Genomic DNA, 27341 nt, shown 5'->3' with positions numbered 1-27341 from the left:
CTTTTTGTATATATCCTCATTACTACCTCGTACCCCTCCACATTGACTCAGTACCGGTACTTTTTGTATATATCCTCATTACTACCTCGTACCCCTCCACATTGACTCAGTACGGGTACTTTTTGTATATATCCTCATTACTACCTCGTACCCCTCCACATTGACTCAGTACGGGTACTTTTTGTATATATCCTCATTACTACCTCGTACCCCTCCACATTGACTCAGTACCGGTACTTTTTGTATATATCCTCATTACTACCTCGTACCCCTCCACATTGACTCAGTACGGGTACTTTTTGTATATATCCTCATTACTACCTCGTACCCCTCCACATTGACTCAGTACGGGTACTTTTTGTATATATCCTCATTACTACCTCGTACCCCTCCACATTGACTCAGTACCGGTACTTTTTGTATATATCCTCATTACTACCTCGTACCCCTCCACATTGACTCAGTACCGGTACTTTTTGTATATATCCTCATTACTACCTCGTACCCCTCCACATTGACTCAGTACCGGTACGTTTTGTATATAGCCTCATTATTGGTTTTACTGTGTTACTATTTCCTTTTTATTTAGCAAATGTAATTTTTATTTTTTTAACTCTGCGTTGTTGGGAAAGGGCTTGTAAAGTAAGTATTTCACTGTAAAGTCTACACCTGTTGTATTCGGAGCATGTGATCAATAAAATTTGATTTGATTTGATTTGTTAACACACTCAAACTGTTGCGCATGGCACTTACTACCATACCCCGTTCAAAGTAACTTAAATCTTTTGTCTTGCCCATTTACCCTCTGAATGGCAGACACACACAATCCATGTCTCTATTGTCTCCAGGCTTAACAATCCTTCAACCCATCTCCCCCCTTCATCTACACTGATTGACATCAATAAGGGATCATAGCTTTCACCTGGTCACTCTATGTCATGGAAAGTGCAGGTGTTCCTAATGTTTTGTACACTCAGTGTATATAACATATATCCAACCTATAGATAACACAAAACAATGTACGTACTCTTTCGTTCTCCAGCATCTGTAGTTCTGTCTGTAGCAGCTGTAGTTCTGTCTGTAGCAGCTCTGCCTCCTCAGCTTTCTGTTGTAACACCTGGACCAGACTGTCTTTCATCTGGAAAATACATACATTTTACATTACATAGTGTACTAATAGCTTACTAAGCACCCAGTAGAACAGCTCCTATACTACATGGCCAGGTCTGACCCAATCATGTCAAAAAAGTCTATGGTCCCACCTCACATGCAACCTAGAGTACCTACAGTATAATGCAAAACAGTACAGTACATGTCAACAACCTACAGTATAGTACAGTACAGTACATGTCAACAGCCTACAGTATAGTATAGTACAGTACATGTTAACAACCTACAGTATAGTAGAGTACAGTACATGTCAACAGCCTATAGTATAGTACAGTACATGTTAACAACCTACAGTATAGTATAGTACAGTACATGTCAACAACCTACAGTATAGTACAGTACAGTACATGTCAACAACCTACAGTATAGTAGAGTACAGTACATGTCAACAACCTACAGTATAGTACAGTACAGTACATGTCAACAACCTACAGTATAGTACAGTACAAGTCAACAACCTACAGTATAGTATAGTACAGTACAGTACATGTCAACAGCCTACAGTATAGTATAGTATAGTACATGTCAACAACCTACAGTATAGTATAGTACAGTACAGTACATGTCAACAGCCTACAGTATAGTACAGTACAGTACATGTCAACAACCTACAGTATAGTACAGTACAGTACATGTCAACCACCTACAGTATAGTATAGTACATGTTAACAACCTACAGTATAGTACAGTACAAATCAAATCAAATCAAATCAAATCAAATTCTATTTGTCACATACACATGGTTAGCAGATGTTAATGCGAGTGTAGCGAAATGCTTGTGCTTCTAGTTCCGACAATGCAGTGATAACCAACAAATAATCTAACTAACAATTCCAAAACTACTGTCTTATACACAGTGTAAGGGGATAAAGAATATGTACATAAGGATATATGAATGAGTGATGGTACAGAGCAGCATAGGCAAGATACAGTAGATGATATCGAGTACAGTATATACATATGAGATGAGTATGTAAACAAAGTGGCATAGTTAAAGTGGCTAGTGATACATGTATTACATAAGGATACAGTCGATGATATAGAGTACAGTATATACGTATGCATGTGAGATGAATAATGTAGAGTACAGTATATACGTATGCATGTGAGATGAATAATGTAGGGTAAGTAACATTATATAAGGTAGCATTGTTTAAAGTGGCAAGTGATATATTTACATCATTTCCTATCAATTCCCATTATTAAAGTGGCTGGAGTTGAGTTAGTGTCATTGTCAGTGTGTTGGCAGCAGCCACTCAATGTTAGTGGTGGCTGTTTAACAGTCTGATGGCCTTGAGATAGAAGCTGTTTTTCAGTCTCTCGGTCCCAGCTTTGATGCACCTGTACTGACCTCGCCTTCTGGATGATAGCGGGGTGAACAGGCAGTGGCTCGGGTGGTTGATGTCCTTGATGATCTTTATGGCCTTCCTGTAACATCGGGTGGTGTAGGTGTCCTGGAGGGCAGGTAGTTTGCCCCCGGTGATGCGTTGTGCAGACCTCACTACCCTCTGGAGAGCCTTACGGTTGAGGGCGGAGCAGTTGCCGTACCAGGCGGTGATACAGCCCGACAGGATGCTCTCGATTGTGCATCTGTAGAAGTTTGTGAGTGCTTTTGGTGACAAGCCAAATTTCTTCAGCCTCCTGAGCCTTCTTCACGATGCTGTCTGTGTGAGTGGACCAATTCAGTTTGTCTGTGATGTGTATGCTGAGGAACTTAAAACTTGCTACCCTCTCCACTACTGTTCCATCGATGTGGATAGGGGGGTGTTCCCTCTGCTGTTTCCTGAAGTCCACAATCATCTCCTTAGTTTTGTTGACGTTGAGTGTGAGGTTATTTTCCTGACACCACACTCCGAGGGCCCTCACCTCCTCCCTGTAGGCCGCCTCGTCGTTGTTGGTAATCAATATATACGGCTGTGATTATAATCGAAGAGAATTCTCTTGGTAGATAATGCGGTCTACATTTGATTGTGAGGAATTCTAAATCAGGTGAACAGAAGGATTTGAGTTCCTGTATGTTTCTTTCATCACACCATGTCACGTTAGCCATAAGGCATACGCCCCCGCCCCTCTTCTTACCAGAAAGATGTTTGTTTCTGTCGGCGCGATGCGTGGAGAAACCCGTTGGCTGCACCGCCTCGGATAGCGTCTCTCCAGTGAGCCATGTTTCCGTGAAGCAAAGAACGTTGCAGTCTCTGATGTCCCTCTGGAATGCTACCCTTGCTCGGATTTCATCAACCTTGTTGTCAAGAGACTGGACATTGGCAAGAAGAATGCTAGGGAGTGGTGCACGGTGTGCTCGTCTCCGGAGTCTGACCAGAAGACCGCCTCGTTTCCCTCTTTTTCGGAGTCGTTTTTTTGGGACGCTGCATGGAATCCACTGCGTTGTCCTGTTTGTGAGGCAGAACACAGGATCCGCTTCGCGAAAAACATATTCTTGGTCGTACTGATGGTGAGTTGACGCTGATCTTATATTCAGTAGTTCTTCTCGACTGTATGTAATGAAACCTAAGATGACCTGGGGTACTAATGTAAGAAATAACACGTAAAAAAACAAAAAACTGCATAGTTTCCTAGGAACGCGAAGCGAGGCGGCCATCTCTGTCGGCGCCGGAAGTTGTCAACAACCTACAGTATAGTACAGTACAGTACATGTCAACAACATACAGTATAGTAAAAGTACAATATAGTACCTACAATATGGTACATGTCAACAACCTGCAGTACCTACAGTATAGCACGTCAACAACAAAACTTCCTGATCAGACTTCTGTTTATGTTAACCAAAGATGTTTATAACTAACCCAAGATAGACCAGAGCCTGTCATTTCCAATGAGAGCAAATTAATCATAGCAAGGTGGGCAGAGTCAAGCACGAGCTAATGAGATCCTATTGGTGCGTTCTAGCATTTATTTGCATATTTCCATTAGGGAACGCCTACTCTGTCAAGTGCACCCGTGCAAAACTCAATTTGCCCTTGCACTCCTTCTAAACAACCCAATTTTTTTGAAACATTTACAATGAGTAAAGTCTACAAAACGCAGTCCACTTGGTTAGTTTCAATTTTTTACATTTTAGTAATTTAGCAGTTGCTCCTATCCAAAGCGACTTACAGTTAGTGTATTTATCATAAGATATACTATATATACACTCATGTATGTGGACTCCCCTTCAAAGGATTGTATTCTGCTATTTCAGACACACCCATTGCTGACAAGTGGAAAAATCGAGCACACAGCCATGCAATCTCCTTAGACAAACATTGGCAGTGGAATGGCCTTACTGAAGAGCTCAGTGGCTTTCAATGTGGTACTGTCATAGGATGCCACTTTTCCAACAAGTCAGTTCGTCAAATATCTCCCCTGCTAGAGCTGCCCTGGTCAACTGTAAGTGCTGTTATTGTGAAGTGGAAATGTCTAAGAGCAACAACGGTTCAGCCGTGAAGTGGTAGGCCACACAAGCTCACCAAGTGCTCACCGAGTGCTGTAGCAAGTATGTAGCATGTAAAAATCTTCTGTCCTCGGGTTGCAACACTAACTAACAAGTTCCAAACTGCCTCTGGAAGCAAAATCGGCACAAGAACTGTTCGACGGGAGCGTCATGAAATGAGTTTCCATGGCCAAGCAGCTGCACACAAGCCTAAGATCACCATACGCAATGCCAAGCGTTGGCTGGTGGTGTAAAGCTCGACGCCAATGGACTCTGGGGCGTTGGAAAGACATTATCTGGAGGGATGAATCACACTTCACCATCTGGCAGTCCAATGGACAAATCTGGGTTTGGTGCCAGGACAATGCTACCTGCCCCAATGCATAGTGCCAACTGTAAAGTTTGGTAGAGGAGGAATAATGGTCTGGAGCTGTTTTTCATGGTTCGGGCTAGGCCCCTTAGTTCCAGTGAAGGGATAGCTTAATGCCACAGCACACAATGACAGTCCAGATTATTCTTTGCTTCCAACTTTGTGGCAACAGTTTGGCGAAGCCCCTTTCCTGTTTCAGCATGAGATTGCCCCCGTGCAGAAATGGTTTGTCGAGATCGGTGTGGAAGCACTTGACTGGCCTGCACAGAACCCTGACCTCAACCCCATCGAACACCTTTGACTACTTTTGACCACTTTAACGATGTCAACTAAACTATAGCAGAATCTTAAGTTTTATTGGGAAAGTGCCTCACGTACTTGGTTCTCATTCCCCAGATGAGTGCAGCCACCAGACACGAGGTAGGAAGGATGGTCTCGGGGTCCGAGGGTGTAGTAGCATGGCAATAGCGACGTGAAAGCGCATCCGTCTTAACATTCGGGGGGGAGAAGATGGACCGAGTGAAAAGCAGGGCCCATCGAGCTTGCCTGGAGTTGAGATGCTTGGCAGTGCAGAGATATTCCAGGTTCTTGTGATCTGTCCACACAATTAATGGATGTTCCGCCCCCTCTAACCAGTGCCTCCACTCCTCCAATGCCATCACCGCGAGTAGTTCTCGATTTCCCACATCATACTTCCTTTCCATGGCGTTAAGACGATGGGGAAAGAAGATGTAGGGATGCAGCTTTAGGTCCAGGGCAGAACGCTGGGACCGGACAGCCCCCACTCCGACGACCGAAGCGTCGACCTCCACCACGAACTGACAGGACAGGTCCAGATGGATTATTATGGAAGCTGTGGTGAAGCGGTGCTTTAGGTCCAGGAACGCCCGGTCAGCCACGTGAACAGGAATTTAGGAAAGGTGAGTGCTGAAAGGGGGAAAGCTAGGGTGCTGTAACCCTGGATAAAACAGAGATAGAAATGGGAAACTCCCCTGAAGAGTTGTAGCTGCACTTTGGAAGTGGGTTGAGGCCAATCCACCACCGCTCTCACCTTTCCGGAATCCATCTGCACATTACCAGCAGCGATGATGTTGTGGCGAAATCCTGCACGGAGCCTTCACTGTTCACTGCCACTTTAAGAGCGCATCAGCAGTAAAGAAGAAGGAAATAAAGACCGTTTTTTCAGCTCTTTGGGGAGGAGCTCTTGGTTGGCGCGACAGTTTGATTGTGTGTACTATGCTGCAGAAGTTTGGTTTATTTTCAGTGTGTAGTTTATAAAGTATTTAACTCAATCATCGGTGTGACAGTTCTAGGTCGTGGTTGTTATCGTTTGGGATTGCGCCAGTTATGGATTACATGGATTAGTAGCAACATTGTTGCGAAGCTTTGACATACAAACCAACAAACCATCGGACGGTCAGACAGTACACCTACACGCCTGAAGACCACAGCTAAGATCTCTCTTGTTCTCTTTCTCTTCCCGCTATTGTTCCAGTGCTTTACCCTGCAACAGACTTTCTATTTTTTCAAATGCACTTCCCATTGAAGTTCATTAGAGCTGGACTATTATTGCCCTGCCAGAAGTATTTGGGTGGACATTTTAGTTTAAAGTGAGGTTGCTTGCCAGTTGTGTATTGTTATTTGAACTGTATTGAGGTGGGGTGTACTAATGACATGTGGCCGAGAAGATTGTGGACATTTTTAAGGCCTTTGTGTCTATGAACACCCCCCACATTCATACCCTCTGCACTCCTCCACTGGACGATAATATAGATTATTGCAAATCCTCTATTGATGACTGGGTTCTTTCTTGTATGAAGTTGCTGTTCAATTGCTCTGCCATTATTAGTATTATTATTATTGTATGAGGTTGGGGTTACCCCTGTGCTGTGATGTGGGTTTTATAGGGTGTGTATTCTCTTTTCTCTTCACTGGCTATCTGGTAAACAGGCTACACTTTAGGCAGTCTCTTCTGCTGATGTGTGTGGATCTGGTAGTGGTACTCTCTCTATTCTACTATTTTCCTTTCGGCATGGTTAATACCTGCCGAACAAAATCTTTATCTTTACCCCTCTCAAATAAATACCACTACAATGTATCCTAGGAAGGAGATGATGGAGCGATGGAATTTGTATTTTTCTGCTTTTACCCAGCTCTGATACCAGGTTAGTGTCCATGAAACTCTCATCGACCCGAGTCAATGAGTATCCGGAGAGATTTCAACTGGTTGTCCCACAGCTGGACTAGCAGAATCTTTTTTCTTCTTTCACGACTCTGACGAGCCCGAGGTGAAGGATATATGGCTCCCTCGGGAACAGGCCCCAAGCCCTGTGATCTGCGCGAAGAGGAGGCGGAGAAAGAGAGGCCGTAGAGCGGGCTGCCTTCTGAGGAGTCGGAGGCGATCTAATAAACCCCCACTTCCCTCAATTCTGCTAGCAAACATGCAATCTTTGGACAATAAAATGGAAGAGTTATTGGGAAGATTAAACTACCAATGGGACATTAAAAACTGTAACATCTTATGCTTCATGGAGTTGTGGCTAAACGATGACAATACCAACATACAGCTGGCTGGTTATACAATGTACCTGCAGCATAGAACAGCAGCATCTGGTAAGACAAGGGGCTGCGGTCTATGTATTTTTGTAAACAACAGCTGGTGCACGATATCTAAGGAAGTCTCGAGCTATTGCTCGCCTGAGGTAGAGTTTCTCATGATAAGCTGCAGACCACATTACCTACCGAGTGTTTTCATCTATATTCTTTGTAGCTGTTTACATACCACCATAGTCAGAGGCTGGCACTATAAGACAGCATTGAATGAGCTGTATTCCGCCATAGGCAAACAATAAAATCCTCACCCAGAGACGGCGCTCCTAGTAGCCGGGGACTTTAATGCAGGGAAACTTAAACCAGTTTTACCAAATTTCTATCAGCATGTTAAATGTGCAACCAGGGAAAATAACTCTGGACCACCTATACTCCACACACAGAGACGCAAATAAAGCTCTCCCTCGCCCTCCATTTGGCAAATCTGACCATAATTCCATCCTCCTGATTCCTGCTTACAAGCAAAAATTAAAGCAGGAATCACCAGTGATTAGATCAATAAAAAAGTGGTCAGATGAAGCAGGTGCTAAGCTACAGGACTGTTGTATGTTACAGACTGGAATATGTTCCGGGATTCCTCAAATGACATTGAGGAGTACACCACATCTATCACTGGCTTCATCAATAAGTGCACCGATGACGTCGTCCCCACAGTGACTGTACGTACATACCCCAGCCAGAAGCCAAGGATCACAGGCAGCACCCGCACTGAGCTAAAGGGTAGAGCTGCCGATTTCAAAGAGCGGGACTCTAACCCGGAAGCTTATAAGAAATCCCGGTAAGCCCTCCAACGAACCATCAAACAGGCAAAGCAATACAGGACTAAGATTGAGTTGTACTACACCGGCTCTGATGCTTGTCGGATGTGGCAGGAGCTGCAAACCATTACAGACTACAAAGGGAAGCACAGCTGAGAGCTGCCCAGTGACACAAGCCTACCGGACGAGCTAAACTACTTCTATGCTCGCTTCGAGGCAAATGACACTGAAACATGCATGAGAACACCAGCTGTACCGGAAGACTGTGTGATCACCCTCTCCGCAGCCGATGTGAGTATGACCTTTAGACAGGTCAACATTCACAAGGCCGCAGGGTCAGACGGATTACCAGGACGTGTACTCAAAGCATACCAACTAGCAAGTGTCTTCACTGACATTTTCAACCACTCCCTGTTCGAGTCTGTAATACCAACATGTTTTAAGCAGACCACTATAGTCCCATGTGCCCAAGAACACATAAAGGATACCTGCCTAAATGACTACTGACCCGTTGCACTCACGTTTGTAGCCATGAAGAGCTTTGAAAGGCTGGTCATGGCTCACATTAACACCATCATCCCAGAAACCACTCCAATTTGCATACCGCCCCAACAGATCCACAGATGATGCAGTCTCTATTGCACTCCACACTGCCATTTCCCACCTGGACAAAAGGAACACCTATGTGAGAATGCTACATAAACTACAGCTCAGCGTTCAACAACATAGTTCCCTCAAAGCTCATCACTAAGCTAAGCACCCTGGGACAAAACACCTCCCTCTGCAACTGGATCCTGGACTTCCTGACATGCTGCCCCCAGGTGGTAAGGGTAGGCAACACATCCACCACACTGATCCTCAACACAGGGGCCCCTCAGGGGTGCGTGCTCAGCCCCCTCCTGTACTCCCTGTTCACTCATGACTGAATGGCCAGGCACGACTCCAATACCATCATTAAATTTGCAGATGACACAACAGTGGTTGGCCTGATCACCCACAATAACGAGACCGCCTATAGGGAGGAGGTCAGAGACATGGCTGTGTGGTGCCAGGACAACAACCTCTCCCTCAATGTGATCAAGACAAAGGGGATGATTGTGGACTACAGGAAAAAGAGGACCGAGCACGCCCCCATTATCATCTACGGGGCTGCAGTGGAGCAGGTTGAGAGCTTCCAGTTCCTTGGTGTCCACATCACCAACAAACTAACATGGTCCAAGCTCACCATGACAGTCGTGAAGCGGCACGACAAAACCTATTCCCCTTCAGGAGACTGAAAAGATTTGGCATGGGTCCTCAGATCCTTTAAAGGTTCTACAGCTGCACCATCGAGAGCATCTTGATTGGTTGCATCACTACCTGCTATGGCAACAGCTCGGCCTCCGACCGCAAGGCACTACAGAGGGTAGTGCGAATGGCCAAGTGAATCACCAGGGCCAAGCTTCCTGCCATCCAGGACCTCTATACCAGGCGGTGTCAGAGGAAGGCCCTAAAAATTGTCAAAGACTCCAGCCACCCCAGTCATAGACTGTTCTCTCTGCTACCACACGGCAAACGGTACCGGAGCACCAAGTCTAGGTCCAAGTGGCTTCTAAACAGCTTCTACCCCCAAGCCATAAGACTCCTGAACATCTAGTCAAATGGCTACCCAGAATATTTGCATTGCCCCCACTATGCATATAATTGACAGCTTTGGAAAGAAAACACTCTGACGTTTCCAAAACTGCAAAGATATTGTCTGTGAGTGCCCCAGAACTGATGCTACAGGCGAAACCAAGATGACATTTCAAACAGGAAGTGACCCAGATTTTGAAGGCGCTGTGTTCCAATGAGTCCTTATATGGCTGTGTATGGGTCACGAATGAGCTTAGACTTTCTGTCGTTTCCCCATAATGTCGACAGCATTGTGACGTATTTGTAGGCATATCATTGGAAGATTGACCATTTTACACTTCATATACCAGGTGGTCGCTTGGTGTCCTCCATTGCAATTATTGCGTTTTATTTGCCTCCGAGGAGAAACACAACTGCCACGAATGATTTATCATCGAATAGATATGTGAAAAACACCTTGAGGATTGATTCTAAACAACGTTTGCCATGTTTCTGTCGATATTATGGAGTTAATTTGGTAAAAAGTTTGGCGTTGTAGAGACTGCATTTTCAGATGTTTTTCTTAGCCAAACGTGATGAACAAAACGGAGCGATTTCTCCTACACAAATAATATTTTTGGAAAAAATGAACATTTGCTATCTAACTGAGAGTCTCCTCATTGAAAACATCCGAAGTTCTTCAAAGGTAAATTATTTTATTTGAATGCTTTTCTTGTTTTTGTGAAAATGTTGCCTGCTGAATGCTAGGCTTAATGCTATGCTAGGCTATCAATACTTACACAAATGCTTGTGTAGCTATGGTTGAAAAGCATATTTATTTTGAAAATCTGAGATGACAGTGTTGTTAACAAAAGGCTAAGCTTGTGAGTGAATATATTTCTTTCATTTCATTTGCGATTTTCATGAGGCTGAGGAGCTGGGCTGAGGCTGGGGGCTGGGCTGAGGCTGGGTGTCTGGGAGCTGGGCTGGGGCTGGGTGGCTGAGAGCTGGGAGCTGGGCTGGGGCTGGGTTTCTGGGAGCTGGGAGCTGGGCTGAGGCTGGGTGACAAAGAGCTGGGCTGAAGATGTGTGGATGAGAGCTGGTCTTAGGCTGGGGAGCTTGGAGTTGGGCTAAGGCTGGGTGGCTGGGAGCTGGGCTGAGGCTGGGTGGCTGGGAGCTGGGCTGAAGCTAGATGGCTGGGAGCTGGGCTGAGGTTGGGTGGCTGAGAGCTTGTAGTTGGGATAAGACTGGGTGGCTGAGAGCTTGGAGTTGGGCTAAGGCTGGGTGGCTGGGAGCTGGGCTAAGGCTGGGTGGCTGGGAGCTGGGCTAAGGCTGGGTGGCTGGGAGTTGGGCTGAGGCTGGGTGGCTGAGAGCTTGTAGTTGGGCTAAGAATGGGTGGCTGAGAGCTGGGCTGAGACTGGGTGGCTGAGAGCTTGGAGTTGGGCTGAGGCTGGGTGACTGGGAGCTGGGCTGAGGCTGGGTGGCTGAGAGTAGGGCTGAAGTTTGGCTGAGGCTGGGTGGCTGAGAGTAGGGCTGAAGTTTAGCTGAGGCTGGGTGGCTGAGAGCGGGGTTGGGTGGCAAGGAGCTGGGCTGAGGCTGGGTGACTGATAGCTGGTAGTTGGGCTGAAGCTGGGTGGCTGAAAGCTGGGAGCTGGGATGAGTCTAGGTGGCTGGGAGCTGGGCTGAGACTGGGTGGCTGAGAGCTGGGTGGCTGAGAACTGGGCTGAGGCTGGGTGGCTGAGAGCTGGGTGCCTGAGAACTGGGTTGAGGCTGGGTGGCTGAGAGCTGGGAGGCTGAGAACTGGGCTGAGGCTGGTGCTTGGTGCTATTTGGAAGGAGGGCTGTGCCACTCTCTGCAGTCTTCTCCTCTTTGAAGCCCAAGTCTTTCATATCAACCTCCAGCAGGTTGTTTAGTTCCCAGTCTTTCATATTAACCTCCAGCAGGCTGTTCAGTTCCCAGTCTTTCATATTAACCTCCAGCAGGCTGTTCAGTTCCCAGTCTTTCATATCAACCTCCAGCAGGCCGTTCAGTTCCCAGTCATTCATATCAACCTCCAGCAGGCTGTTCAGTTCCCAGTCTTTCTTTCATATCAACCTCCAGCAGGCTGTTTAGTTCCCAGTCTTTCATAATAACCTCCAGCAGGCTGTTCAGTTCCCAGTCTTTCATATTAACCTCCAGCAGGCTGTTTAGTTCCCAGTCTTTCATATCAACCTCCAGCAGGCTGTTCAGTTCCCAGTCTTTCATATCAACCTCCAGCAGGTTGCTTAGTTCCCAGTCTTTCATATTAACCTCCAGCAGGCTGTTCAGTTCCCAGTCTTTCATATCAACCTCCAGCAGGTTGTTCAGTTCCCAGTCTTTCATATCAACCTCCAGCAGGCTGTTCAGTTCCCAGTCTTACATATCAACCTCCAGCAGGCTGTTCAGTTCCCAGTCTTACATATCAACCTCCAGCAGGCTGTTCAGTTCCCAGTCTTTCATATCAACCTCCAGCAGGTTGTTCAGTTCCCAGTTTTTCATATCAACCTCCAGCAGGCTGTTCAGTTCCCAGTCTTTGCCTCCTCCTCTAGTCTTTAATACATTTTACACCAGAACCAACAGTCCTCAGAATGATGACAACGAGCTGAGAGTCAAAACATCATGTATGCCGTGTTTTGTTTGTTCACGTCAGTGGCTCCAGTTGTACCAGTTGTAGCTCACCACACATGTTCTGCTTTGAGTGTGTGTACGTGCACGTGTGTGTACCTGGCCCATGTCCATCTGTAACTGTTGTGCCTGGGTCTCCTTCTGCTCCAACTTTTTATTCAGCCTCGTCACCTTCTCTAAGAGCTCTACCACCGCACTCCTCCTCTCCTTACTCCTCTCCTCCTCCTCCTCTCCTCCTCCTCTTGTGTTCTCCTCACTCCTCGTGGAACCACTGAAGTGGGACATCAGTTTCTTCATAGCCTTGTCATCATACCTAAGGGACAGGAGAGACAGAGGCAGGTCAATTACATACAGGTTAGGGTTATGGTCCCCATTTTTCACATAAACATGTGTGTGTGAGAGGCTAATGCGTGTGTGTTTATACCTATGTGTGAGTGCATGTGTCTATGCGTCTGTGTGTGTGCTTCTCTGTGTGTGTGTGTGTGTGTGTGTGTGTGTGTGTGTGTGTGTGTGTGCATTATCCTGTGTATGTGTGTGTGTGCTGTGTACCTGTCTCCGCAGCAGGACAGTCTGGTGAGGATCCTCTTCATTTCGTCCATCTGTCTCTGTTGTTCACCTGTCCCCAACACACATCAACATTAATTAACATTAATTAATACACACGTTTACATTTAACACATGTTCATGTGAAAAGCCATCCCAAACATGCACACACACTAAACCTGTTCTCACCTGTCCACTTTTCCTCGTCGTCGTCTGATGCTGCCTGGCCTTCTACTGACCGGAACAACTGCTCCTGACCTGGAGGACAGAACACACACACATTAACACACATAGACGTCAGAAAAACAAACAAACCCCTCGCGGTGTCTTACTGTTATCTGGAGTTGTCTCAGAGCGGCCGGTGGGGGACCGGCGGTCCTGTTGGTTGTCTAGGCAACACCTCTGGACTGGTCCGCAGGCTCCGCCCACCTGCTTATTTGCCCTTGTGCACCCTGAGAGCTGTAATGTAGACACCTCCGACCTGGGAGAGAACAGTCAAAGAGATATAATATATATACAGAACAAAAATATAAATGCAACATGCAACAATTTATAAGATTTTACTGAGTTACAGTTCATATAAGTAAATCAGTCAATTGAAATAAATTCATTAGGCTGTAATCTATGGATTTCAGATGACTGAGAATACAGATATGCATCTGTTGGTCACAGATAACTTTAAACAAGGTAGGGGTAAAGATCAGAAGACCAGTCGGTATCTGGTGTGATCACCATTTCCTATATCTCCTTCCCATATTGATCAGGCTGTTGATTGTGGCCTGTGAAATGTTGTCCCATTCCACTTCAATGGCTGTGTGAAGTGCTGGAAGGTGGTGGGAACTGGAACACTCTGTCGTACACGTCGATCCAGAGCATCCCGAACATGCTCAATGGGTGACATGTCTGGTAAGTGGGTGACAATGGGTGACAAGAACTGGGACATTTTCAGCTTCCAGGAATTGTGTACAGATCCTTGTGACATGGGTCCATGCATTATCATGCTGAAACATGAGGTGATGGCGGCGGATGAATGGCACAACAATGGGCCTCAGGATCTTGTCACAATATCTCATTCAAATTGCCATCAATAAAATGCAATTGTGTTTGTTGTCCATAGCTTATGCCTGCCCATACCATAACCACACCATCACCCTGAGGCACTCTGTTCACAACGTTGATATCAGCAAACCACTCGCACACACGACGCCATACATGCTGTTTGCCATCTGCCCGGTACAGTTGAAACCAGGATTCATCCGTGAAGTGTACACTTCTCCAGCGTGACAGTGGCCATCGAAGGTGAGCATTTGCCCAATGAAGTCGGTTACGACGCAAACTACATTCAGGTCAAGACCCTGGTGAGGACAACGAGCACCCAGATGAGCTTCCCTGAGACGGTTTCTGACAGTTTGTGTGTGAAATTCTTCCGTTGTGCAAACCCACAGTTTCATCAGCAGTCTGGGTGGCTCGTCTCAGACGATCCCGCAGGTGAAGAAGACAGACGTGGAGGTCCTGGACTGGAGTAGTTACACGTGGTCTTTGGTTGTGAGGCAGTTTGAACATACTGCCAAATTCTCTAAAATGATGTTGTAGGAGGCTTATGGTAGAGAAATTAACATTCATGGAGATTCCTGCAGTCAGCATGCCAGTTGCACGTTCCCCCAAAACTCATGGTGTTGTGTGACAAAACAGCACATTGTGCACCTGTGTAATGATCACGCTGTTTCATCAGCTTCTTGATATGCCACACCTGGCAGATAATGCTCACTAACAGGGATGTAAACACATTTTGTGCATATGGAACATTTCTGGGATCTTTTATTTCAGTTCATAAAACATGGAACCAATACTTTACGTGTTGCGTTTATATTTTTGTTCAGTATAAATATACACAGTGTAAATATATTCTGATTCTATTGCCACTTAGAATTAGGCTTGTACCTGCAGCTGAACAGATCTTCATGGAGCCATTGACTTACCACAGGCCCATTGGGCACAGTGAAGGAGAAAACATTGAACATTTTCTTGTACAGAACAAGAGCTCCGTATACATTGACACAATCAATCCAAGACATTGCCTGACATCAAAGAGGGTATTCCGTAACATGAGCATCTACAATCACCATCATCCTTTAATAGGAGCTGTGATATACTTAGCTCTTTATAGGGCTGCCTGTGATATACTGTAGCTAGCTAGTTGATCTGGGTGGAGTACTATAATTGGGATAAGGTTTTCATCTTTAGTTGAAGGCGTTTTAGAAACTTTGTCTGCTAGAATAGTTTTGCTGAGGAAGACTGAGAGTTGTGAGGTTAAAAACAATGACATGAACTGGATCAAACTGAAAACCAGGAGAACACACAGACAACATGGTCAATCCAACCATCCATAAGGCTCTGTTTTAGTCTAACATGAAAACAACTTATCCAGCTAACAACCATTTAACCATCTAGTTGTTTTTCTTTACATTTAAACTCCAAATTCAAAGTGTCTTATTCAGAACACATTCCCACTACAGTTCTCTAGCATTCAGCATTTATTTACATTTTCCAGTTCTTTCTCTTTCTCTCTCTCTCTCCTTCTGTCTGGTGTTCTGTGTCAGAGGAAATCCGATAGGGGGCCTGGGAGAATCACTGTAAGTGTTTCCAGATGTCAACGTCCTGCCGCGTGTGTGTGTGTCGGTGGGTGTGCATGTATGTGTCTTGCCAAGAACAAAATCAGAGAAAGCTGTTTCTCAGAAGCTTGGATATACAGCCTCCAGCCAGTTACCCAGCAAGCCAGTTACCCAGCAAGCCAGTAACCCAGCAAACCAGTTACCCAGCAAGCCAGTAACCCAGCCAGACAGTTACCCAGCAAGCCAGTAACCCAGCCAGACATTACCCAGCCAGACAGTTACCCAGGCAGCCAGTAACCCAGCAAGACAGTTACCCAGCAAGCCAGTTACCCAGCAAGCCAGTAACCCAGCAAACCAGTTACCCAGCAAGCCAGTAACCCAGCCAGACAGTTACCCAGCAAGCCAGTAACCCAGCCAGACATTACCCAGCCAGACAGTTACCCAGGCAGCCAGTAACCCAGCAAGACAGTTACCCAGCAAGCCAGTAACCCAGCCAGACAGTTACCCAGCAAGCCAGTAACCCAGCCAGACAGTTACCCAGCCATCCAGCCTGTAACAAGGCCAGACATTTACCCAGACAGACAGTTACCCAGCCAGCATGTAACCCAGCCAAACTGCCAGACAGTTACCCAGCCAGCCAGCCTGTAACACAGCCAGACAGTTACCCAGCAACACAGACAGCCAGACAGTTACCCAGCCAGACAGCCTGTAACACAGCCAGACAGTTACCCAGCCAGCCAGCCTGTAACAGAGCCAGACAGTTACCCAGCCAGACAGTAACCCAGCCTGCCATCCAGTAACCCAGAAAGTAACCCAGCCAGCTAGACAGTAACCCAGCCTGCCATCCAGTAACCCAGAAAGTAACCCAGCCAGCTAGACAGTAACCCAGCCTGCCATCCAGTAACCCAGAAAGTAACCCAGCCAGCTAGACAGTAACCCAGCCTGCCAGCCTGTAACCCAGAAAGTAACCCAGCCAGCTAGACAGTTACCCAGCCTGCCATCCAGTAACCCAGAAAGTAACCCAGCCAGCTAGACAGTAACCGAGCCTGCCATCCAGTAACCCAGAAAGTAACCCAGCCAGCTAGAGTTACCCAGCCAGCCAGCCAGCCAGTAACCCAGAAAGTAACCCAGCCAGCTAGACAGTAACCCAGCCTGCCATCCAGTAACCCAGAAAGTAACCCAGCCAGCTAGACAGTAACCCAGCCTGCCATCCAGTAACCCAGAAAGTAACCCAGCCAGCTAGACAGTTACCCAGCCTGCCATCCAGTAACCCAGAAAGTAACCCAGCCAGCTAGACAGTAACCCAGCCTGCCATCCAGTAACCCAGAAAGTAACCCAGCCAGCTAGAGTTACCCAGCCAGCCAGCCAGCCAGTAACCCAGAAAGTAACCCAGCCAGCTAGACAGTAACCCAGCCTACCATCCAGTAACCCAGAAAGTAACCCAGCCAGCTAGACAGTAACCCAGCCTGCCATCCAGTAACCCAGAAAGTAACCCAGCCAGCTAGACAGTTACCCAGCCTGCCATCCAGTAACCCAGAAAGTAACCCAGCCAGCTAGACAGTAACCCAGCCTGCCATCCAGTAACCCAGAAAGTAACCCAGCCAGCTAGACAGTAACCCAGCCTGCCATCCAATAACCCAGAAAGTAACCCAGCCAGCTAGACAGTAACCCAGCCTGCCAGCCAGTAACCCAGCCAGACAGTAACCCAGCCAGACAGTTACCCAGAAAGCCAGTAACCCAGCCAGACAGTTACCCAGCAAGCCAGTAACCTAGCCAGACAGTTACCCAGCCTTCCAGCCTGTAACAAGGCCAGACATTTAGCCAGACAGACAGTTACCCAGCCAGCCTGTAACCCAGCCAAACTGCCAGACAGTTACCCAGCCAGCCAGCCTGCAACACAGCCAGACAGTTACCCAGCAACACAGACAGCCAGACAGTTACCCAGCCAGACAGCCTGTAACAGAGCCAGACAGTTACCCAGCCAGACAGTAACCCAGCCTGCCATCCAGTAACCCAGAAAGTAACCCAGCCAGCTAGACAGTAACCCAACCTGCCATCCAGTAACCCAGAAAGTAACCCAGCCAGCTAGACAGTTACCCAGCCTGCCATCCAGTAACCCAGAAAGTAACCCAGCCAGCTAGACAGTAACCCAGTCTGCCATCCAGTAACCGAGCCTGCCATCCAGTAACCCAGAAAGTAACCCAGCCAGCTAGAGTTACCCAGCCAGCCAGCCAGCCAGTAACCCAGAAAGTAACCCAGCCAGCTAGACAGTAACCCAGCCTGCCATCCAGTAACCCAGAAAGTAACCCAGCCAGCTAGAGTTACCCAGCCAGCCAGCCAGCCAGCCAGTAACCCAGAAAGTAACCCAGCCAGCTAGACAGTAACCCAGCCTGCCATCCAGTAACCAAGAAAGTAACCCAGACAGACAGACAGTAACCCAGAAAGTAACCCAGCCAGCTAGACAGTAACCCAGAAAGTAACCCAGCTAGCTAGACAGTAACCCAGCCTGCCATCCAGTAACCCAGAAAGTAACCCAGCCAGCTAGACAGTAACCCAGAAAGTAACCCAGCCAGCTAGACAGTAACCCAGCCTGCCATCCAGTAACCCAGAAAGTAACCCAGCCAGCTAGACAGTTACCCAGCCTGCCATCCAGTAACCCAGAAAGTAACCCAGCCAGCTAGACAGTAACCCAGCCTGCCATCCAGTAACCCAGAAAGTAACCCAGCCAGCTAGACAGTTTCCCAGCCTGCCATCCAGTAACCCAGAAAGTAACCCAGCCAGCTAGACAGTAACCCAGCCTGCCATCCAGTAACCCAGAAAGTAACCCAGCCAGCTAGAGTTACCCAGCCAGCCAGCCAGTAACACAGGCAAACAGCCAGGCAGTTACCCAGCCTGCCATCCAGTAACACAGGCAAACAGCCATACAGTTACCCAGCCAGACAGTAACCCAGCCAAACAGCCAGGAACACAGGCAAACAGCCAGGCAGTTACCCAGCCAGCCAGTAACCCAGCCAAACAGCCAGGCAGTTACCCAGCCTGCCATCCAGTAACACAGGCAAATAGCCATACAGTTACCCAGCCTGCCAGATCAATCATTCAGCATTTATTCAAATGTTCCAGTTCTTTCTCTTTCTCTCGTTCTCTCCTTTCATCTGGTGTTCTGTGTCAGAGGAAATACAATAGGGGAGCTGGGAGAATCCAGATGTCAACGTCCTGCCGCGTGTGTGTGTTGGTGAGTGTATGTGTCTTGCCAAGAACAAAATCAGAGAAAGCAGTTTCTCAGCAGCTTGGCTATACAAACACCAGTCTGTAACACAGCCAGACAGTTACCCAACCATCCAGCCAACCAGCGAGTAACCCAGCCAGACAGTTACCCTGCCAGCCACCAACACAACCAGGCAGTTACCCAGCCACCCAGACAGCCAGCATGTAATTTTACTTACCTATTGTTCACCTAATACATTTTTTGCACCATTAGTTAGAGCCTGTAAGTAAGCATTTCACTGTAAGGTTACCCTGCCAGCCACCAACAGGGTTTGGACTAGGCTGACTCTATGCTGTAGGATCAGCCACAGTACAGAAACAGCCTGACTCTATACTGTGGGAACAACTAGGGAAAGATGCACAACTGAATGCATTCAACTGAAATGTGTCTTCCAGATTGAACCCAACCCATCTGAATCAGAGAGGTGCGGGGGGCTGCCTTAATCGACATCCACATCTTCGGCACCCGGGGAACAGTGGGTTAACTGCCTTGCTTAGGGGTAGAACAATAGACTGTTATGTTGTCAGCTCTGGGATCCAGCAATCTTTCGGTTACTGGCCCAACGCTCTAACCACTAGGCTACCTGCCACCCCTACTGTACAGCCACAGGGTTAGGGTTATATCCTGTTGGAACCAGACTGACTGTATGCTGTAGGATCAACTACAGTTGAAGTTGACTCTGTGGATATAAAACATTTTAATGTGTAGTTTAGAGCTAGGGCTCTGTGGATATAAAACATAGCATAGTGATGTGTAGTTTAGATCCAGGGCTCTGTGGATATAAAACATAGCATAGTGATGTGTAGTTTAGAGCTAGGGCTCTGTGGGTATAAAACAGAGTGATGTGTAGTTTAGAGCTAGGGCTCTGTGGATATAAAACATAGCATAGTGATGTGTAGTTTAGAGCTAGGGCTCTGTGGGTATAAAACAGAGTGATGTGTAGTTTAGAGCTAGGGCTCTGTGGGTATAAAACAGAGTGATGTGTAGTTTAGATCCAGGGCTCTGTGGATATAAAACATAGCATAGTGATGTGTAGTTTAGAGCTAGGGCTCTGTGGGTATAAAACAGAGTGATGTGTAGTTTAGAGCTAGGGCTCTGTGGATATAAAACATAGCATAGTGATGTGTAGTTTAGAGCCAGGGCTCTGTGGATATAACACATAGCATAGTGATGTGTAGTTTAGAGCTAGGGCTCTGTGGGTATAAAACAGAGTGATGTGTAGTTTAGAGCTAGGGCTCTGTGGATATAAAACAAAGCATAGTGATGTGTAGTTTAGAGCCAGGGCTCTGTGGGTATAAAACATAGCATAGTGATGTGTAGTTTAGAGCCAGGGCTCTGTGGATATAAAACATAGCATAGTGATGTGTAGTTTAGAGCCAGGGCTCTGTGGATATAAAACATAGCATAGTGATGTGTAGTTTAGAGCTAGGGCTCTGTGGGTATAAAACATAGCATAGTGATGTGTAGTTTAGAGCTAGGGCTCTGTGGGTATAAAACATAGCATAGTGATGTGTAGTTTAGAGCCAGGGCTCTGTGGATATAAAACATAGCATAGTGATGTGGAGTTTAGAGCCAGGGCTCTGTGGATATAAAACATAGCATAGTGATGTGTAGTTTAGATCCAGGGCTCTGTGGATATAAAACATAGCATAGTGATGTGTAGTTTAGAGCTAGGGCTCTGTGGGTATAAAACATAGCATAGTGATGTGTAGTTTAGAGCCAGGCTCTGTGGGTATAAAACAGAGTGATGTGTAGTTTAGAGAGAGGGCTCTGTGGGTATAAAACAGAGTGATGTGTAGTTTAGAGCCAGGGCTCTGTGGATATAAAACATAGTGATGTGTAGTTTATAGCTAGGGCTCTGTGGATATAAAACAGAGTGATGTGTAGTTTAGAGCTAGGGCTCTGTGGATATAAAACATAGCATAGTGCTGTGTAGTTTAGAGCTAGGGCTCTGTGGATATAAAACATAGTGATGTGTAGTTTATAGCTAGGGCTCTGTGGATATAAAACAGAGTGATGTGTAGTTTAGAGCTAGGGCTCTGTGGATATAAAACATAGCATAGTGCTGTGTAGTTTAGAGCTAGGGCTCTGTGGGTATAAAACAGAGTGATGTGTAGTTTAGAGAGAGGGCTCTGTGGGTATAAAACAGAGTGATGTGTAGTTTAGAGCCAGGGCTCTGTGGGTATATAACAGAGTGATGTGTAGTTTAGAGCCAGTGCTCTGTGGATATAAAACATAGTGATGTGTAGTTTATAGCTAGGGCTCTGTGGATATAAAACAGAGTGATGTGTAGTTTAGAGCTAGGGCTCTGTGGATATAAAACATAGCATAGTGCTGTGTAGTTTAGATCCAGGGCTCTGTGGATATAAAACATAGCATAGTGATGTGTAGTTTAGAGCCAGGGCTCTGTGGATATAAAACAGAGTGATGTGTAGTTTAGAGAGAGGGCTCTGTGGGTATAAAACAGAGTGATGTGTAGTTTAGAGCCAGGGCTCTGTGGGTATAAAACATAGCATAGTGATGTGTAGTTTAGAGCCAGGCTCTGTGGGTATAAAACAGAGTGATGTGTAGTTTAGAGAGAGGGCTCTGTGGGTATAAAACAGAGTGATGTGTAGTTTAGAGCCAGGGCTCTGTGGATATAAAACATAGTGATGTGTAGTTTATAGCTAGGGCTCTGTGGATATAAAACATTTTAATGTGTAGTTTAGAGCTAGGGCTCTGTGGATATAAAACATAGCATAGTGATGTGTAGTTTAGAGCTAGGGCTCTGTGGGTATAAAACATAGCATAGTGATGTGTAGTTTAGAGCTAGGGCTCTGTGGATATAAAACATTTTAATGTGTAGTTTAGAGCTAGGGCTCTGTGGATATAAAACATAGCATAGTGATGTGTAGTTTAGAGCTAGGGCTCTGTGGATATAAAACATTTTAATGTGTAGTTTAGAGCTAGGGCTCTGTGGATATAAAACATAGCATAGTGATGTGTAGTTTAGAGCTGGGGCTCTGTGGATATAAAACAGAGTGATGTGTAGTTTAGAGCTAGGGCTCTGTGGATATAAAACATAGCATAGTGATGTGTAGTTTAGAGCTAGGGCTCTGTGGATATAAAACATAGCATAGTGATGTGCAGTTCAGAGCCAGGGCTCTGTGGGTATAAAACATAACATAGTGATGTGTAGTTTAGAGCTAGGGCTCTGTGGATATAAAACATAGCATAGTGATGTGTAGTTTAGAGCTAGGGCTCTGTGGGTATAAAACATAGCATAGTGATGTGTAGTTTAGAGCCAGGGCTCTGTGGATATAAAACATAGCATAGTGATGTGTAGTTTAGAGCTGGGGCTCTGTGGATATAAAACATAGCATAGTGATGTGTAGTTTAGAGCCAGGGCTCTGTGGGTATAAAACAGAGTGATGTGTAGTTTAGAGCTAGGGCACTGTGGATATAAAACATAGCATAGTGATGAGTAGTTTAGAGCTAGGGCTCTGTGGATATAAAACATTTTAATGTGTAGTTTAGAGCTAGGGCTCTGTGGATATAAAACATAGCATAGTGATGTGTAGTTTGGAGCTAGGGCTCTGTGGGTATAAAACATAGCATAGTGATGTGTAGTTTAGAGCTAGGGCTCTGTGGATATAAAACATTTTAATATGTAGTTTAGAGCTAGGGCTCTGTGGATATAAAACATAGCATAGTGATGTGTAGTTTAGAGCCAGGGCTCTGTGGATATAAAACATAGCATAGTGATGTGTAGTTTAGAGCTAGGGCTCTGTGGGTATAAAACAGAGTGATGTGTAGTTTAGAGCTAGGGCTCTGTGGGTATAAAACATAGCATAGTGATGTATAGTTTAGAGCCAGGGCTCTGTGGATATAACACATAGCATAGTGATGTGTAGTTTAGAGCTAGGGCTCTGTGGGTATAAAACAGAGTGATGTGTAGTTTAGAGCTAGGGCTCTGTGGGTATAAAACATAGCATAGTGATGTATAGTTTAGAGCCAGGGCTCTGTGGATATAACACATAGCATAGTGATGTGTAGTTTAGAGCTAGGGCTCTGTGGGTATAAAACAGAGTGATGTGTAGTTTAGAGCTAGGGCTCTGTGGATATAAAACAAAGCATAGTGATGTGTAGTTTAGAGCCAGGGCTCTGTGGGTATAAAACATAGCATAGTGATGTGTAGTTTAGATCCAGGGCTCTGTGGATATAAAACATCGCATATTGATGTGTAGTTTAGAGCCAGGGCTCTGTGGATATAAAACATAGCATAGTGATGTGTAGTTTAGAGCTAGGGCTCTGTGGGTATAAAACATAGCATAGTGATGTGTAGTTTAGATCCAGGGCTCTGTGGATATAAAACATAGCATAGTGATGTGTAGTTTAGAGCTAGGGCTCTGTGGGTATAAAACATAGCATAGTGATGTGTAGTTTAGAGCCAGGCTCTGTGGGTATAAAACAGAGTGATGTGTAGTTTAGAGAGAGGGCTCTGTGGGTATAAAACAGAGTGATGTGTAGTTTATAGCTAGGGCTCTGTGGATATAAAACAGAGTGATGTGTAGTTTAGAGCTAGGGCTCTGTGGATATAAAACATAGCATAGTGCTGTGTAGTTTAGAGCTAGGGCTCTGTGGATATAAAACATAGTGATGTGTAGTTTATAGCTAGGGCTCTGTGGATATAAAACAGAGTGATGTGTAGTTTAGAGCTAGGGCTCTGTGGATATAAAACATAGCATAGTGCTGTGTAGTTTAGAGCTAGGGCTCTGTGGGTATAAAACAGAGTGATGTGTAGTTTAGAGAGAGGGCTCTGTGGGTATGAAACAGAGTGATGTGTAGTTTAGAGCCAGGGCTCTGTGGGTATAAAACAGAGTGATGTGTAGTTTAGAGCCAGGGCTCTGTGGATATAAAACATAGTGATGTGTAGTTTATAGCTAGGGCTCTGTGGATATAAAACAGAGTGATGTGTAGTTTAGAGCTAGGGCTCTGTGGATATAAAACATAGCATAGTGCTGTGTAGTTTAGATCCAGGGCTCTGTGGATATAAAACATAGCATAGTGATGTGTAGTTTAGAGCTAGGGCTCTGTGGGTATAAAACATAGCATAGTGATGTGTAGTTTAGAGCCAGGCTCTGTGGGTATAAAACAGAGTGATGTGTAGTTTAGAGAGAGGGCTCTGTGGGTATAAAACAGAGTGATGTGTAGTTTAGAGCCAGGGCTCTGTGGATATAAAACATAGTGATGTGTAGTTTATAGCTAGGGCTCTGTGGATATAAAACAGAGTGATGTGTAGTTTAGAGCTAGGGCTCTGTGGATATAAAACATAGCATAGTGCTGTGTAGTTTAGAGCTAGGGCTCTGTGGATATAAAACATTTTAATGTGTAGTTTAGAGCTAGGGCTCTGTGGATATAAAACATAGCATAGTGATGTGTAGTTTAGAGCTAGGGCTCTGTGGGTATAAAACATAGCATAGTGATGTGTAGTTTAGAGCTAGGGCTCTGTGGATATAAAACATTTTAATGTGTAGTTTAGAGCTAGGGCTCTGTGGATATAAAACATAGCATAGTGATGTGTAGTTTAGAGCCAGGGCTCTGTGGATATAAAACATAGCATAGTGATGTGTAGTTTAGAGCTAGGGCTCTGTGGGTATAAAACAGAGTGATGTGTAGTTTAGAGCTAGGGCTCTGTGGGTATAAAACATAGCATAGTGATGTGTAGTTTAGAGCCAGGGCTCTGTGGATATAACACATAGCATAGTGATGTGTAGTTTAGAGCTAGGGCTCTGTGGGTATAAAACAGAGTGATGTGTAGTTTAGAGCTAGGGCTCTGTGGATATAAAACAAAGCATAGTGATGTGTAGTTTAGAGCCAGGGCTCTGTGGGTATAAAACATAGCATAGTGATGTGTAGTTTAGAGCCAGGGCTCTGTGGATATAAAACATCGCATATTGATGTGTAGTTTAGAGCCAGGGCTCTGTGGATATAAAACATAGCATAGTGCTGTGTAGTTTAGAGCTAGGGCTCTGTGGGTATAAAACAGAGTGATGTGTAGTTTAGAGAGAGGGCTCTGTGGGTATGAAACAGAGTGATGTGTAGTTTAGAGCTAGGGCACTGTGGATATAAAACATAGCATAGTGATGAGTAGTTTAGAGCTAGGGCTCTGTGGATATAAAACATTTTAATGTGTAGTTTAGAGCTAGGGCTCTGTGGATATAAAACATAGCATAGTGATGTGTAGTTTGGAGCTAGGGCTCTGTGGGTATAAAACATAGCATAGTGATGTGTAGTTTAGAGCTAGGGCTCTGTGGATATAAAACATTTTAATATGTAGTTTAGAGCTAGGGCTCTGTGGATATAAAACATAGCATAGTGATGTGTAGTTTAGAGCCAGGGCTCTGTGGATATAAAACATAGCATAGTGATGTGTAGTTTAGAGCTAGGGCTCTGTGGGTATAAAACAGAGTGATGTGTAGTTTAGAGCTAGGGCTCTGTGGGTATAAAACATAGCATAGTGATGTATAGTTTAGAGCCAGGGCTCTGTGGATATAACACATAGCATAGTGATGTGTAGTTTAGAGCTAGGGCTCTGTGGGTATAAAACAGAGTGATGTGTAGTTTAGAGCTAGGGCTTTGTGGATATAAAACAAAGCATAGTGATGTGTAGTTTAGAGCCAGGGCTCTGTGGGTATAAAACATAGCATAGTGATGTGTAGTTTAGATCCAGGGCTCTGTGGATATAAAACATCGCATATTGATGTGTAGTTTAGAGCCAGGGCTCTGTGGATATAAAACATAGCATAGTGATGTGTAGTTTAGAGCTAGGGCTCTGTGGGTATAAAACATAGCATAGTGATGTGTAGTTTAGATCCAGGGCTCTGTGGATATAAAACATAGCATAGTGATGTGTAGTTTAGAGCTAGGGCTCTGTGGGTATAAAACATAGCATAGTGATGTGTAGTTTAGAGCCAGGCTCTGTGGGTATAAAACAGAGTGATGTGTAGTTTAGAGAGAGGGCTCTGTGGGTATAAAACAGAGTGATGTGTAGTTTATAGCTAGGGCTCTGTGGATATAAAACAGAGTGATGTGTAGTTTAGAGCTAGGGCTCTGTGGATATAAAACATAGCATAGTGCTGTGTAGTTTAGAGCTAGGGCTCTGTGGATATAAAACATAGTGATGTGTAGTTTATAGCTAGGGCTCTGTGGATATAAAACAGAGTGATGTGTAGTTTAGAGCTAGGGCTCTGTGGATATAAAACATAGCATAGTGCTGTGTAGTTTAGAGCTAGGGCTCTGTGGGTATAAAACAGAGTGATGTGTAGTTTAGAGAGAGGGCTCTGTGGGTATGAAACAGAGTGATGTGTAGTTTAGAGCCAGGGCTCTGTGGATATAAAACATAGTGATGTGTAGTTTATAGCTAGGGCTCTGTGGATATAAAACAGAGTGATGTGTAGTTTAGAGCTAGGGCTCTGTGGATATAAAACATAGCATAGTGCTGTGTAGTTTAGATCCAGGGCTCTGTGGATATAAAACATAGCATAGTGATGTGTAGTTTAGAGCTAGGGCTCTGTGGGTATAAAACATAGCATAGTGATGTGTAGTTTAGAGCCAGGCTCTGTGGGTATAAAACAGAGTGATGTGTAGTTTAGAGAGAGGGCTCTGTGGGTATAAAACAGAGTGATGTGTAGTTTAGAGCCAGGGCTCTGTGGATATAAAACATAGTGATGTGTAGTTTATAGCTAGGGCTCTGTGGATATAAAACAGAGTGATGTGTAGTTTAGAGCTAGGGCTCTGTGGATATAAAACATAGCATAGTGCTGTGTAGTTTAGAGCTAGGGCTCTGTGGATATAAAACATTTTAATGTGTAGTTTAGAGCTAGGGCTCTGTGGATATAAAACATAGCATAGTGATGTGTAGTTTAGAGCCAGGGCTCTGTGGATATAAAACATAGCATAGTGATGTGTAGTTTAGAGCTAGGGCTCTGTGGGTATAAAACAGAGTGATGTGTAGTTTAGAGCTAGGGCTCTGTGGGTATAAAACATAGCATAGTGATGTGTAGTTTAGAGCCAGGGCTCTGTGGATATAACACATAGCATAGTGATGTGTAGTTTAGAGCTAGGGCTCTGTGGGTATAAAACAGAGTGATGTGTAGTTTAGAGCTAGGGCTCTGTGGATATAAAACAAAGCATAGTGATGTGTAGTTTAGAGCCAGGGCTCTGTGGGTATAAAACATAGCATAGTGATGTGTAGTTTAGAGCCAGGGCTCTGTGGATATAAAACATCGCATATTGATGTGTAGTTTAGAGCCAGGGCTCTGTGGATATAAAACATAGCATAGTGATGTGTAGTTTAGAGCTAGGG

At 45.3% G+C, this 27341-nt stretch overlaps 1 protein-coding gene across 1 annotated transcript in view; it reads right to left on the bottom strand.

The window, feature by feature from the left end:
* efcc1 (EF-hand and coiled-coil domain containing 1) overlaps window positions 1-27341 on the bottom strand; it is a 90145-nt gene that overhangs the window by 28842 nt on the left and 33962 nt on the right. Inside the window, exons 3-7 of the mRNA XM_021592126.3 lie at window positions 13450-13598; window positions 13307-13375; window positions 13124-13190; window positions 12674-12887; window positions 1028-1138 (exon numbers count right to left, since the gene is read on the bottom strand). Of these exons, the coding sequence (XP_021447801.3) occupies window positions 1028-1138; window positions 12674-12887; window positions 13124-13190; window positions 13307-13375; window positions 13450-13598 (610 nt within the window). The remainder of the gene's footprint in view (window positions 1-1027; window positions 1139-12673; window positions 12888-13123; window positions 13191-13306; window positions 13376-13449; window positions 13599-27341) is intronic.

Source organism: Oncorhynchus mykiss, chromosome 7 (genome assembly GCF_057628025.1).
Source record: "Oncorhynchus mykiss isolate SJ-2025 chromosome 7, ASM5762802v1, whole genome shotgun sequence".
NCBI classification, from domain to species: Eukaryota; Metazoa; Chordata; class Actinopteri; order Salmoniformes; family Salmonidae; genus Oncorhynchus; species Oncorhynchus mykiss.
Note: the sequence above shows the minus strand (reverse complement) of the source record. Positions and strands in the feature narration are given on the sequence as shown.